The sequence below is a fragment of the Talpa europaea genome, assembly GCF_964194135.1.
Source record: "Talpa europaea genome assembly, chromosome: 7".
NCBI classification, from domain to species: Eukaryota; Metazoa; Chordata; class Mammalia; order Eulipotyphla; family Talpidae; genus Talpa; species Talpa europaea.
Window position 1 is genome coordinate 85,244,821 of NC_140074.1, and position 16,233 is coordinate 85,261,053.

Sequence of the window (16,233 nt, forward strand, 5' to 3'; positions counted from 1 at the left end):
ATAATGTGTATTCTGAGTTACATTTTCCTAGACATCCTTTATTTTGTTCTGATAGTAGAAAGTTTTGCAGCAGCAGTAATTTGATATTCATTACATTAAACATCTTTGCCCAGAACTGAGGATTAGCCAGCTACCAGTTTTAGGTTTCTACCTCCACAAATTATCTTGGAAAGTTAATTTTTACTGCTTTTCTTGGATGGATCTGTTTTTTTATGTTGAGTCATGTACTCTGTATAACATATAGAAATTTAAAATGTTTTGCCAGGGCCTCCCCAGTGGCGCAGCGGTTGAGTGCTGGGTTACGAAGCTGCGCGCAGCCTCTGCAGCGCCGGTTCCATCCCCTGCTGCTCCCCGGCCACCGGAGGAGGGTCCCACATGGCGCGCAGACCTCTCCTGCCGCCTGCTGCTCCCCTCAGCAGTGTACTTCAGTCCTTCTGCCTGCTCTGCTCCCCGCTCTGGCTCTGGTGAATTCCCTCACCCTCCCGCGCTTCTGACTGTACCCAGTGCATGTATAGACAAAACAAACAAACAAACAAAATAAATAAATAAAGCATGCCTCTAAAAAATAAATAAATAAATAAATAAAAATAAAATAAAATGTTTTGCCATAACTACGTATTTATAATATTTTTAGTTCTCAGGAACATGTAACTCTTTTAATTGCTGTACAGTGTATTTACATAAATACTTTAAGAAATACATTGAGAACCAATATAGGGAAGAACCTTTAATGTGTAGGCATTTAGTCCCCCCACAATTTGTGGGAAGTAATAGAATACAGCTCATCATAATAATTTGTTTTCTGAATGATCATAAATATGTTCATCCATTCATTAAACTTATTGATTATGAACCATGAATAAGATAATATGTCACAGTAAAAGGCAGAAATTGAAAAAGACCAATCTTGTCCTGTAGGCACAGTCTGGTCCTGTATGAGGCATATGCTCAAATTAACATGAGGCAGATTGTAATTCATGAAATGAAATATACTAGTAATAATTAGTAGTATTGGCATTTTTGTGGGGTTTGATTTTACTTTTACAAAACTATTAAGAGACTTTATGGTTAACTGGCTAATAAATGAATTTGTATAGATGCAAATTTGAATCATCAGTCTTCCAAGTTCAGCGTGTTCTCATGTTATATTGTCGCTTTTCCTGGTGTTCTCATTTCCACTGTGCTTTGTACATGTGAGCCTCAGCAATAGTTTACTTTTAAAAAGTAGCATGACCTGGGCCTCCCCTGGTGGCACAGCGGTTGAGCACTGGGTTGTGAGGCTGCCCGCAGCCTCTGCAACACCGGTTTGATCCCTGGCCACCGGTGAGGGTCCCACCAAAAAAAAAAAAAAAAAAAAGTAGCATGACTTTCTTTTGTCTTACTGCAGTATATGTGCAGTTACTTGAGTTTTAAAAAAAAAAAATTTGAAGATTTATTTATTTATTTATTTAATTTATTGAACCGGTGCTGCAGAGGCTGCGGGCAGCTTTGCAACCCAGCGCTCAACTGCTTCGCCACCGTGGAGGCCCAATTTTAAAATTTTGATACTGTAAGAGCAGAAACATAAAATTGTTCATAGTAATGATTAAAACTTTTTCTTGTAAATTTCAAATCACTTAAAATCAAGATAGAATCCCTAAGTATGCCAGATTTATATCAAATTATTTGACAATTTCCAACATTTTTATTGTGATTTCAATCTTCAGCTTCATTTCAGGGCTCCTGAGGCTTCAGTTGCTGCACTGCATGCACCATTGTAAAGGAAACCACTCTATTTCAGTAGCTTTCCCATCCATGTACTGTGTACTAATCAATCCAATGTTTTACTTCCACTTGGAAAAAAATCAAGATATGAGATAATAAAGTTTTTTTACTTAAGAATGCTAGATTAGGGGCCTCCCCGGTGGCGCAGCAGTTGAGCGCTGGGTTTCGAAGCTGCCCACAGCCTCTGCAGCGCCAGTTCGATGCCCGGCTGCTCCCTGGCCAATGGAGGAGGGTCCCACATAGCGCGCAGACTTCTCTTGCCACCCGCTGCTCCCCTCAGCAGTGTACTTCGGTCCTTCTGCCTGCCCTGCACCCCCCTCTGGGTCTGGTGAATTCTCTCACCCTCCCGCGCTTCTAACTGTACCCAGTGCCTGTATAAATAAATAAATAAATAAATCTTTTTTTAAAAGATTGGATTATTTTGGTTAATGATAATATCTTAGACCTAAATTAGAGAGGCAATCATATTTATTTATAATAGATGTCTCTGGTGGCGCAGAGGTTGAGCGCTGGGTTGCGAAGCTGCCCGCAGCCTCTGCAGCACCGGTTCAATCCCCGGCCACCAGGCGAGGGTCCCACATGGTGCACAGACCTCTCCTGCTGCCCGCTGCTCCCCTCAGCAGTGTACTTCGTCACTCTGCCTGTTCTACTCTCTGCTCTGGCTCTGGTGAATTTTCTCACCCTCCCGCGCTTCTGACTGTACCCAGTGCTTGTATAAATAAATAAATAAATCTTTAAAAAAAATTAAAAAAAAATAGATGTCATTTTTCGAAGGAGGTGACTTCAAAACTTTGGAGAAGCTCATTTTGTCCACTTTGCATATTATGAGAATCAGTCATTTAATCTTTTTTTTTTTTGTAGTATCTGCCCAAAATGTTCTTAAACTTTTTCTGTTTTATTCTAGGTCATATAAAAGTGGGTCTGGAGTCAACAACAGAAGAACTGAACTATTTTTGAAAGAACATGACCACCTGCGAAAGTAGGTATTACTGAATGTATGCATCCTATGTGATTACTGTTCTTATTAACTCATTTACTTACATAACAGATATTTTATGATGTTTATTTATAAGACATACTTTATCAAATGCTAATGCACTTAGTTCTTCTAAGGACCTTGTTTGACAGAAATGGAATTGCACTATTTTGACCTAATTAAGAAAAATATTATGCTGTCAAGTATCAAAAGTCTGCATTCCTATCACTTGTTACCTGAATATTTTCTGGTTTTTATTGTTTTTAATGTTTCTTTAACAAGTCTTTGTTCTAATACTTTTGTCCATTATTTATTAATAATATCATTAATAGTGATAATGTTATAATGACTTAATTTTTGAGTGACCTATTATCACTTCTATACATCAAGAAACTTTGAAAGGATAATTGTCTGTACCTCAAATCCACAGGAAATACCTTGTTTTCCAAGAATTCAAAAGAAAATATAAAAAAAAACTGAGATGAACTATATATAATACATTTTAAAACAAATTTTCATATTCCATCCTTCTTTCATCTACTTTTAATCTGGCATGTATTCGTTTCTTTAGTATTTATGTTTTTGTTGTAGAACTGAGGTTCAGAGCTTTGCTTATCTCTGTGAGCTCAGCCTTCAAGCACTTGAACTAGTATCCATGATAGTTGAGTGTTATGAATTTTGTCATAAAATAGTCATTTGTCTGTCATAAAATAGTCCACATGAAAATAGTCCACATAAAATAGTCCACATGAAAATAGTCCACATAAAATAGTCCACATTTTGTCTGTCATAAAATAGTCCACATGAGCTTACTGTACTGTTCAGTTCATTGAACATAAGCTGCTGAGATAACATAAAAGATCAAGATCTTTTTAGAAGCTTGGTTGCTTCTAGTATTAGACATAGTTTATTCATGTTCTTTTTAATTGTTGAATATTGTTGTTTCGCACAAGGGGGCAGTCTTTCCTAGAAAGATACTTAGTTTGTAGTTACTCATGTCTTTGGTAGTTCTTTTTATATTTTATAAAGATCACCATAAAAAGATTTGTTCATTACATCCAGAACCATATTCATACAATCTTGGGGTATGAAGTAATTTAAGGGATAGTATACTCAAGTAGCACAAAAAAGGGATTAGATTGTATCAGTGTTTCTATATTTATTTTCTCAAAAGAAATTAAACAATTAGAAATGTAGTCTTTTCATTACTTTAAGGATGACTTGATGTTGACTTGGCATATGATTAAACACAAAAACATAGATAAAACAGAAAAGCAATAAAAATTAATTTTCCAAGATAATCTGTGGAAGTAAAAACCTAAAACTGGATAGCTGGATAATCCTCAAAGTTTTGGGCAAATATGTTTAATGTAATGAATATTAAATTACCTCTGCTGCAAAACTTTCTACTGTCAGAACAAAGTAAAGGTTGTCTAGATTACTCCAAATCTTAAAATGCTATGATTTGTCTAAAGTGATACACTCAGTAATCTGACCACAAATTTCTGTGGGGAGTTCACCATCCTCTCAGGTGAAATCAGCTGCTTTTTATCATTTGATTAACTGAAATACTTCCAACAATTTGGCCTTTCCTAAATTCCTGTCTTTCCACTCTTAATCTGTAAAATGCCATCCCAATCCACAGTCAACTTTTCTACTACTGTATCTGAGGGCTAGCGAAAAAGCAACCAATATACAGATTAATTTAAATTCATTGTTTCCAAGTCATCTGAGTAGTCAGCATTATCTAATATCTTTTGCTTACTTCATAGTCTTTTGTTCTTTCTCTCATTCTCTACTAAAACTTCTCATTCTCTTTCTTAACTTTCTTGTCCCATCACCTAAAACAAGTCCTTACCTCATATATCATTGAAATTTTTAACTTTTGGTCTCTTTACTACAAATTTAGCTATAGGAATTTCTCTTTCTCCTTTATGCTTTCCTATAGCTTTTAAAGGAATGGGCATTTCTCCTGGCTAGTTCAATATATCCATCTGCCTTTTGTCACTCTCCTTTTCTGCTACATCAAATATTCTACTTTTGAGTCATCTTATTTACTGACTCTAGAGCTCTAGCATGTCAATATACTTGCTGTCTGTGTCAGTATTCATTTTCTCCTTAGCCTATTGACTTCTTCCCTCACAACTCTACGGAACAGTTGTTACTAGGAACATCCATGATCTCCTGAATGCTCAATCCAATAGTCACTTTTCCTTTTAATATTACTGCTCTACCTCATGCGATACTATTAGTTCTTCCTTAGTTGAAAATGTAGGGTGCTGTAACACTGAAATTTACTGGTTCTCCACTTAACTCTCTGAACTGTTGTTATTTGGTTTCCTTCTGGAGTGCCTCCAGATGCAGTCGCAGTCTCCTTTTACATAGTGTTCCAGGCAAAATTAGTTGGAGTTATTCCACAAAATGAAACATATTTGCCATGTACCCTCTCTCTCATTTTAACCCAATTATTTGTTCTTGACACACATTGTAACAACACTTCCCCCTCCCTAGAGATAGCAGCCAAAAAGAAGACCTAACAAAGAGAAATTGAAATTTTCATTTATAAATTTATGGGAAAAGCAGTTGGTGAGATTTTTATTGCTTAAAATAGAAATTATATAGAACCAGTTAGAGAGTAAAACTGAAAAATTTCAGCCATAATTTGGGAAGGGCGAGGTTTTTATGTAAGTCCTCCAATTTGTGGGCATGTCACTATTACACCTGGAATTGCAGACTAGCTATATTAAGCACTCAGCTTGAAAATTCCAGAAATTTAAAAATAGATCTTTACAATGTTATCAGCATATTTAAAAGTAGTCAGCATATTTAAAATAGTACTATAATTTTTCAGTTCCTAAAGGAAAATTACATTTTTTTAAAAAGATTTATTTATTTATTTATACAATCACTGGGTACAGTCAGAAGCACAGGAGGGTGAGAGAATTCACCAGAGCCAGAGGGGAGAGCAGAGCAGGCAGAGTGACGAAGTACACTGCTGAGGGGAGCAGCGGGGGGGCAGAAGAGGTCTGCGTGCCATGTGGGACCCTCACCCAGCCACCGGGGATCAAACTGGCGCTGCAGAGGCTGCGGGCAGCGTCACAACCCAGCACTCAACTGCTGCGCCACCAGGGAGGCCTTAAAGTAAAATTACATTTAACACATCAGTTTGTAAGAACACATAAAAGACTTCTCGGCTTAACAGTTTTATTTTTTAAGATCACAAATACTTAATATTTATCGTTACATGAATAAATGATGTAAACAGAGGTATTAATTTTGGTTTCATATCCATATGTATATATACCTGTGTGCACCAGTAAAGAAACCTGTTTCATTCATTTACTTATTCCCCAAATATTTATTGAATACATACTATGCATGAGGTAGTGGTCCAGATGCTTTAATTATATATGAAATCTAATTTTGAGAACTAAAGGTAACTTATTAATGTGGTGGAAAAAAAATTTTTTCCCTTGCTTTGTAAAATGAATTCCTTGTTAAATTCCCAGTTCAGATTCTTATATGGTATATAATGAAATTCTTTGATGAGCATCTTATTTACATATGAGGAAACAAGATTCAGAGAGGACATGGGCCATGGTCTCATAACTGTTTACTAATATAGCTCTTACTAAAATCCATGTTGTCTAATATATTTCCATACTTGTTCTACATCACATTGTTTTCTCTGTGATTGGTTCTTGAAATTTTTATTTTTATTGTATTAGGGAGCCAACATGGCATAACACTATTGAGAATTGAAAGACCAGTCGTTTCTATAAAATTCAAGTGACCTGGCCTCTTACCGTGTGGGGATTATTTTTCCATCTTTAAAATGATGGTAGTAGCTGTCTTATGTTACATGAGAGAATAAGAGTTCAGGTATTTACAAAATGAAAAGCACTCAGAATCTAAAGATTTTGTTTCATGTAACTTTTCAAATATGGGACTGCATAAATAAAGCAACATTTAGATTTAAACAACAGGATCAATTACAGTATTTAGCTGGAAATTTGTTTTCATCATGCCATTGATTAGCGATTATGATTGTGTTATTATCTGAGGTGGCATTTGTGTTTGTATTGTAATTGTACATTTAGGTGTAAATATGTTCATAAATGAGTAGAGTCATCTTATCTCTGTTAGAGCTTACCTTTTCTCTGCTGACAGTTTTTCTTACGACATTTCCTATGCTCTGTTTAGATTATTTAAATTTTGAATTTTTAAATTTTACCAGCCTTGTCAGTTGGGTGATCCAAAGCTGTAGTTGCAGAATAGTTTTTTTCCCCCACATTTTGTTTGTTTCATAATTTTAACCAACTTTCCCTTTTACAGTTAGTAAAAGCTGAGATTCAAACCCACACCCTCTGTTGCTTCTACAATACCACATTGCTTCATCAAAATGATTTTTATGATTTCTGCTTCGTAATGTTGCTAAGATAGTGCATGTAAAAGGGCTTTGTAAACTGTGAGGCAGTTTTGTGTACAGCAAAACAGAGGATGGTGTGATAACAACACCTGAAGGAGTTTTGGTCCTGTACTTCTAAATCCTATGCAATGTTGTAAACCAGTGTTATCTCAATAAAAAAAAAATACATTTGAAGAAGAGGGTGTATAAATTAAAAATTAAAAGAGTAAGAAAAGCAAATGTTAAAGGAGAAAACCTTTTATATGTCCTGTCAATTTACATTTCTTAAATCAACTTGAGATACTTTATTTTTTTTATAATAAATTTTATTTTTATATTCCCCATACAATTGCAACCCCCTTATTTTGACCCCAATCCCTCCCCTCCCGCCCCCTACCCCCCATAGAGTGTCTCTGGTTCATAGTTTTTTGTTGATTTTGATTTTCACTTTCTTATAGTTATTCTTTTTCCTGGTCCCTTATTTAAGTTTTCTAGATTCCTGCTATGAGTGAGACCATCCGGTATTTTTCTTTTTCTTTCTGGCTTATTTCGCTGAGCATGATCCCTTCCAGCGCCATCCATGTTGCTGCAAATTGCATGTGTTTATCTTTTTTGAATGCTGAGTAATAGTCGATGGTATATATGTACCACATCTTCTTGATCCAGTCATCTATTTTTGAGCATTTGGGTTGTTTCCAAAGCTTAGCTATTGTAAATAGTGCTGCTATAAACATCAACTTGAGATACTTTAGATGCCAGAATAGTCTTTGTGAAATGAAATTCTAATTATATTAATGGGCCATGACCATATTTGTAAAATATGAAACAAAATGATCACCTTCTGATTCCAGTTAACCACTGATCAGATTATGAGATGTCATGAATGGGATAATATAGCAGACTCTTGGCATTCAGGATTTGATATTAACTTCTTCCTCAACTATTCATAAATCCTAAAGATATTTGACAGTTTCTTATGAACCAAACCAGAATGTTATGTGCTGTAGAGCTGGTAGTGAGGAAGTTATTAGCTAATGCATACATCTAATCTAGTTGGACAATGGCATTTATACTTCAGCCTCACTTCTTTTTATTTGCTGCTCACTGTTATTTGATAATTATCATAAAATGATTTATATGTATACACACATACTTATACTTTCCTTGTGAACCATTGTTCCAAGGAGAAAACACCATTAATAAAGGTAATGATAGTGAAGTGACTCTGAGGAAACAGTGCTCTTAAGGAGGAAAATGGGGAGTTTATAGACAAAATTTTTTTTAAAGATTTATTTATTTATGCATACAAGAACTGGGGTGTAAGCCAGAGGTGCAGAGGGTAAGAGAATTCACCAGAGAGAATGGGGAGCAGAACAGGCAGATCTACTGAAATACACTGCTGAGGGGAGTAGCAGGTGAGACAGGAGAGGTCTGCTGTGCCATCTGGGTTGCCTCCTGGCTGGCAGGGGATCGACCTCTGCTGCAGTGGCTGGCAATAGCTTGATAGCGCTGTCTTTAACCAGGGAGGCCCAAAATTATATGTAATAGTATTAATCATAAACATAGGAATATGAAAAGATCTTAAGATACATGCCTTATCTATATCAGGGATCATTTGTATAATAGGGAGCTGAAGTTTTAGCCTGTGAAACTGATAGCATTTGATTATTTACTATATATCTGTCACTCCTTTCATCAGGTATTGTAAACTCACCTACCAAAGCTCCATTTGTCTCAGGTGGTATAATTATCTACCATATTGAAATAGGTGATGAAACAAAATAATATTTCCCCGAGCAATACTTGGCTTGTTTTTTTATTCATGTGATATTGTCCAAATTTACAAAGCAGAGTAACATAGTTAGGAGTTTTTGTACAGAACTCATTTTTCTTCACTTGGGTCTGTAGTAAAATCATATCCATCTTCAGTTGGTAAATAGCTTCTTTGAACAGGAAGAAACTTGAGTTGGAAGTCCTTTGCTATAGTGAGGAATTTCTCTCCCCAGATATGTGTTTGTAAATTATATATATTTTTCCCTCCCCCAGAGAAACTTGTAAGGTTTATTTTACTGTTAGTGCTATTTGATATTTTACTAATCCTATTACTGTATGTTACTCATTGATTCATTTATCAAGCATTTAATGCGTGTCTCCTGTGTGCTACATATTGTACTAAACTCTAGGGAATCAAAGATGAACCAGACACAATCTCTACACCTTGGTAATTCATTCTGGATAGAAAAATAATAAGCATATAATTATGATAGCCTGTGAAATATGTTTTAAATATTAGGTGAGATATGTGATAAAAGTGTGTGGCTTTTCATATTTTTTCTCCAGTGTGTTGTATATCTGACATCTTAAATGTTTGTACTATTCTTGAATAAATTAATAAAGAACAGAGAGCTATGAAAGCATAATATTACAGTTTAAAAAGGAATTAGTTCTGCCTGAATGTGTAATAGAGTGGGGGAAGACTCATAGAAAGTATGACTTTCAAGTTATATTTTGAAATGTAAGCAATTTATGTTGAGAATTAGGAAAGTCAAAGTGCTTTTGATCTTTATCAGTCAAGCATCTGTAGGCTTATACAATTGACAAGGTGCTTTATACAAGGTGCTTTTGTTTGCATTGTCTTTTTTGAGCCTCGTAACAACTCCGTGAAGTGAGTTCATACAACCAAATGCTTGAGCCTTTACTATAACCATGGTTTTAGTGTATAGGAGAGAGGAACTAACCATTTTCTTCCTTATAGTTTCATGAAAGTCGTGGTTGCTAATATTGATTATAATTATGTAAGAATTGTCTTCTGACTTTTAAGTATGTCAAAGAAGCACATGCATATAATGAAAAGTGTAGTTCCATTTTTATTTATGGAAGCAGATTAGCTTATATTGATACACATACATTTTTTAGAGGTTCCAGAAAGTAATTAGAAAGTGCTTACTATTTCATAGATTCCTAATGATGCAGATAATTTTTCAGAATTTTTCAGTTCTTTTAAATCATTTATCTGAAAAACAGCAAAATCAAAACCTTCACATTCTCTCTTAAGCTGTTTGTTCTATAATTGAACAAATTTGTTGATAAATAAATTTTATTTTCTGCATCAAATTGTTTGGTTAAAATACTTTAAGGAGAAAAAAGAGGGGGAAAAACTTCCTGATTTATATGTGACTTCCTGTTGTATGTGTTGTGTCTTGTGGACACACACAAGGCAGTGTGGTGTTGTGAAGGAAGAGACAATCAATGAACAGAATCAAAAGCCAGAAAGAGACTTGCACACATATAGTCAACTGATCTTTGCCATGGGGGTAAAGGCAATTTAATTGAAAAAAACAGTCTTTCAACAAATGATGTTAAAACAATGGAATAGCCACATCCCCAAAAATGAATATAGATGCTGACCTTACAGCTTTCCACAAAATAGCTCAGAACAGATCATAGACCTAAATGTAAAACTTCTAGAAACTTCACCACAGGAGAAAATCTAGCTGACTCTGGATTTGGCAGTGAGTTTTCAGCTGCAACAACAAAGCTATCTACTAAAAAAAAAAAATTAGTAATAAGGACTGCTTTAAAATTTACTTTCACTTGACCAAAGACAATTGTTAAGAGTATGAAAAGACAAACCACAGAATGAAGAAAACATTTGCAAAACATATCTGATAAAAAATTATTATCCAAAAGATATAAAGAACTCTTACGGGGCCTCCCTATCAAGCTATCGCCAGCTGCTGCAGCATGAGTTTGACTCCCCTGTCCCCCACTAGGGAGCTGACCTACATGCGCAGCAGCCCTCTCCTGTCATGCCCACTGCTCCCCTCAGCAGTGTATTTCAGTGGATCCACCTGTTCTGCTCCCCACTCTGTCTTTGGTGACCCTCACACACACAGACCCCCGCACTTCTGGCCTACACCACAGTTCTTGTATGCATAAATAAAATAAATCTTTAAAAAAAAAACAGAACTCTTAAAACGACAAAAAATGGACAAAAGATCTGAACACACTTCATCTGAGAAAAAATGCAGATGTAAATAAGCATATGAAAAAGTGCTCCTTGTCATATGTCAGTAGGGAAATGCAAATTAAAACAAATAGACACCACCATACATCTAATAGAATGGCTAAAATCCAACATACTGACAACACCAAATGCTAGCAAGCATATAGAATAACATGCTCTCAGTCATTGCTGGTAGGAATACAAAATGACACAGCAACTTTAAAAACTAATTTGGCAGTTGTCTTAAAACACTAAATGAAGTCTTAGCATATGATCTAGCAGTCATAGTCCTAGGTATTTATCTAAGTCAATTGAAAATGTATGTCCAAGGGGCCTCCCCTGGTGGCTCAGGCGGTTGAGCGCCACACCGTGAAGCTGTCCTCAGCCTCCGCAGTGCCAGTTCAATCCCTGCCTGCCGGTGAGGGTCCCACATGGCGAGCAGACCTCTCCTGTCACACCTGCTGCTCCCTTCAGCGTATTTCGTCAATCTGCCTCTTCTGTTCCGCGCCCTATCTCTGGTGAATCCTCTCACCCTCCCGTGCATCTGGCCTGTACCCCTGTTCTTGTATAAATAAATAAATCTTTTTGTTGCTAGTTTTTTTAATATGTGCCATTCTCACTGGTGTAAGGTGGTATCTCATTGTGGTTTTGATTTGCATTTCGTGGATTATGAGGAATGTTGAACATTTTTTCATATCTGTTGGCCATTTGCATTTCCTTTTGGAGAAGTGTCGTTTAAGTTTTCTGCCCATTTTTTTTTAAAGATTTTATTTTAAAAACTGCTGAGGGGAGCAGCGGGAGAGACAAGAGAGGTCTGCTCACCATGTGGGTTGCTCCAAGGCCAGCAGGGATCGAACCAGCACTGCAGAGGCTGCAGACAGCTTCACAGCGCTGCGCTCAACTGCCTGCACCACCAGGGAGGCCCTCTGCCCATTTTTTTTTAACAGGATTGCTTACTTTTTTTGGTTGAATCATGTGAGTTCTTTGGAAATCTTTGTGATCAACCCCTTATCCGTTGTGTGGAGTGCAAAAATTGTCACCCAATCAGTAGGGTGTCTCTCTGCTCTGGTTAATGTCTCTTTTGCTGCACAGAAGATTTTTATTTATTTATTTTAAGATTTATTTATGCATACAAGAACTGGGGTACAGACAGGGAGTGAGAGGACTCACCAGAGACAGAGTGGGGAGCAGAACAGGCATATCTACTGAAATACACTGCTGAGGGGAGCAGCGGCCGAGTCAGGAGGTCTGCTGCACCATGTGGGTAGCTCCCTGGGTGGGGATCAAATTCGTGCTGCAGTGGCTGCGAATAGCTTCATAGTGCTGTGCTCAACCCCTTTTGCCACCAGGGAGGCCCGACAGAGCTTTTTAGTTTAATGTAACCCCAGCTGTTTATGTTTACCTTCTTTTTGTTTCGGGGGATGAGTTTTTAAAAATGTTACTGAGATGGGCCTACCCTGATGGTACAGTGGTTGAGCGCTGGGCTGCAAAGCTGCCCGCAGCCTCTGCAGTGCCAGTTCGATCCCTGACCAGTGGCGAGGGTCCCACATGGCACGACAGACCTCTCCTGCCACGCCCACTGCTCCCCACAGCAGTGTATTTAGTCGGTCTGCCTGTTCTGTTCCCCGCTCTGGCTCTGGTGAATTCTCTCACCCTCCCGCACTTCTGACTGTACCCAGTGCTTGTATAAATAAATAAATCTTTAAAAAAAAATGTTACCAAGATGTATGTCTTGTAGTGTTTAACCTATGGAAAACATACTTTTTACACAAAGCACTTGTTACATAAAACAAGGATCATAGCTGTATGCCACAAATACCACCAAAGAATTTTCATTCTCTGTTACATACAAAGTTGTTTTTTACTGGCCTCTTCAACCCCACTTCTTCAGGAATACAAAAATATAGTGAGTTTGTTTTTTAACTAAAGTCTAGTATTTAGGTTAGCTTATTAGCTAGTTAGTCCAGCTAAAGCTCTGATATCTATGGGTGAGAACAGATACAAAAGAGATGCTGTTGTAGGACTATGGGTGCCTTGGTGGTAGTATAACATACATCTGAAGTAGTGTGATCCTGTACCTATAAATCATGTACAGTGTTGTAAAACATTGTTACCTAAAAGAAAAAAAGGGAGAGAGGTATTGCTATATCTTGAAATATTACAGAAAGCAGATAATGTTAATAATAATGAAGTATATCTGACTGATTTTCTGATGAGTTATGTGAAGTGCTTAGCTTTATATGTTTACATTCCTTCTAGACAGATTGAGTTTATTAGTTAGATAGAACTATATTTCCCATAGAATAGTTTCTGTCTTGTTTTAAACACCCTTCACAGTCGTATGTATTCTACTTAAGATAATTACCTGTATATTCAACTACCTTGAAAATGGATTTTTTGTTGTTTTTTGGTATAGTAGTCAACACTTCGGTTTTTAAATGTTTAGCTTTTTATTTTAATTAGCATTTTATAAAGTTATAACACTATCACAATCAAAATACTAATATTATATGTTTTAGATCTTATTTATCACAAAGATTCCTCACATTGCCCTTTTATAGCCATACTCACTTCCTTCCTACCTTCCACACCCCTCATTAACTTCTGGCAACCATGTTCTCCACTTCCATAATTTTGTCATCTCAGGGAGGTATGTGGAATCATATAGTATGTGACCTTTTAAGATTGAATATTTTTGCATGTTTCCCTGGAGACGCAAACAAGTTGTTGCTTGTATTGATAGCTCATTTCATATTCTTGCTGAATGTTTAGTATCCCGTAGTCTTAATATTTTTGTTTAACACTTCGTCCATTGAAGGAATACCTGGGTTGTTTCCATTTTTAGCTATTATATGAAAAGTTGCTGTAAATGTTTGTGTACAAATTTTTGTGTGGACATAACTTTTTATTTCTCCAGAATAAATGCCCAGGAGTGTAGTTACTGGGTTTCATATGGTAGTTACGTGTTTAGGTTTTAGCTAGTTTTAAAACTGTTTTCCAAAGTGACTATACAGTCTCACAGTCCCACTAGTAATGTATTGAATTATCTATTTTTTCCATATCTTCACCAGCATTTGTCACTTTATTTTAGTCATTTTGGTCTGGAGATATCTCACTGTGATTCTAATTTGCGTCCCCCTAATGGCTAATGGTGTAAGATTTCGTTCCATGTGCATATTTTCATGTATCTATCTGGTGAAGTGTCTTTCGCCCATTTTCTAACTGATTTTTTTCTGTAGACATTTGAGAGTTTTTTATATATTATAGAAACTAATCCTTTGTCAGGTACATGGTTTACAGATATTTTTCCCAGCCTGTATATCATTTCTTTTTCTTCCCAGAGTCACAGTTGTCTTCTTATCTTTCCTTTTTTAGATAGCATTGATTTACATTGTATAATATTAAAGGGAATAGTTCATACATCCTCAGATGTGTATCACACCACATCCACCAAAGCACACATGATCCTTTACCACAGACTATTGGGTCACTCCCTTCTTTGTTTCTACTCTCATCCCTCTCCATCTAGTAGCCTCAGTTCTGCAGTCATATGTCTAGAGTTTGTTTTGGCTTAATTTTTTTATTTCCTTTGTTTTGCTTCTTTATATATATATATATATATTTTTATATATATATATATATGTCATATGAGTGAAATCAGGTAATTCTTTTGCCTTCTTACTTATTTCATTTAGCATAATCCCCTCTGGTTCCATCATGTTGTTGCAAATAGCAAGTATTTATCTTTTTATAGCTGCATCTTTTTATAATATTCCATCCACTGCTCACAGTGGATTTATTTTGATGAGCTCCAATTTAGCAATTTTTTTTCCTTTTCTGGATTGTACTTTTTTTTTTTTTGTTAAATTAAGAACTCTGTGCTTAGCTCTAGATCTCAAAGTCTTTCTCTTTTCCTAAAAATTCTATGATTTTATGTTTTACACATTTAAATATATGGTCCATTTTAAGTTAATTTTTCTATGTGTGTCCTCAGTAAAGTTTCAGTTTTTGCCTGTGGGTATCCAGTTGTTTCAGCCCCAATTGCTGAAAAGATAGTCTTTTCTACTTTGAATTTCTTTTGTATCTTTGTCAAAAAATCAGAATTCCTTAATGGGTACAGGGGTTTTGGGGGGGGGGGTGATGAAATTATTTGGAACTAGTGGAACTAGGTGATTGAACAACTATGCAACTATACCATTGAATTGTACACTTTAAAATGGTTTTATGTTATATGAAATTCATCTCAATAAAAAAATCACTTCTTTCGATAGTCACCACAAGAGCTTATTATGAGATTTAAATGGGGGGGGGGAATTTGGCATATCTGTGTGGGACTATTTCTTGATTCCCTGTTCTGTTTCATTGACCCTCCTGTCTGTCTTTCTGCCAGTACTTTACAGCCTTGATTACTATAGTTATATAATAAGTCATGAAATTGTAAACTGATTCCTCTCATTCCTTTATTTTCAAAATTCCTTTAGCTATTCTAATTCTTTTGAATTTCTATATGAATGTTAGAATAATCTTGTCTATATCTAGGAGTTGCATTAAACTTGTATAATGGGGAGAATTGACATCTTTACTATGTTGAGTCTTCCAATCCATGAACATGGTATGTCCCTCCATTTATTTAGATCTTCTTTGATTTCTTTCATCAGCATTTTCTAGTTTTCAACACAAAAATCTATATATAGGTTTTATTAGATTTATACTTAAGTATTTCTTTTTTGAACAATTATAAATGATGTATTTTTTTAAGTTTGGCAACACATTTTATTGCTAGTATATAGAAATAAAGTTGCTTTTGCCTGTTTTATTGTATCCTGCAACTTTGCTGAACTCACGTCTAGGAGGATTTGTATAGATTATTTGGGATTTTCCATGTAGACAATTTGTCATCTGCAAATAGTTTTAATTTTTCCATGCCAATTTTTATGCCTTTTTTACTTCCTTTTCTTGCTCTATTCCATTGTTGAGAACTTCTAGTACTGTTGAATAAAAATGATGAGAATGGGTTTCCTTGCCCTCTTCCAGATCTTAGTTCTTATAGATGCTCTCTCAAGTTAAGAAAGTGCCCCT

The 16,233-nt window shown here is 35.9% G+C and overlaps 1 protein-coding gene across 2 annotated transcripts in view; it reads left to right on the plus strand.

The window, feature by feature from the left end:
• The window catches only part of GOSR1 (golgi SNAP receptor complex member 1), a gene marked incomplete at both ends in the record, with an annotated part of 41,497 nt that overhangs the window by 13,937 nt on the left and 11,327 nt on the right, over nucleotides 1–16,233 (plus strand). For both annotated transcript variants that reach the window (XM_084237662.1, XM_084237663.1), the window contains one exon: nucleotides 2,669–2,743. In XM_084237662.1, coding sequence (XP_084093788.1) covers nucleotides 2,669–2,743 — 75 coding nt within the window. The remainder of the gene's footprint in view (nucleotides 1–2,668; nucleotides 2,744–16,233) is intronic.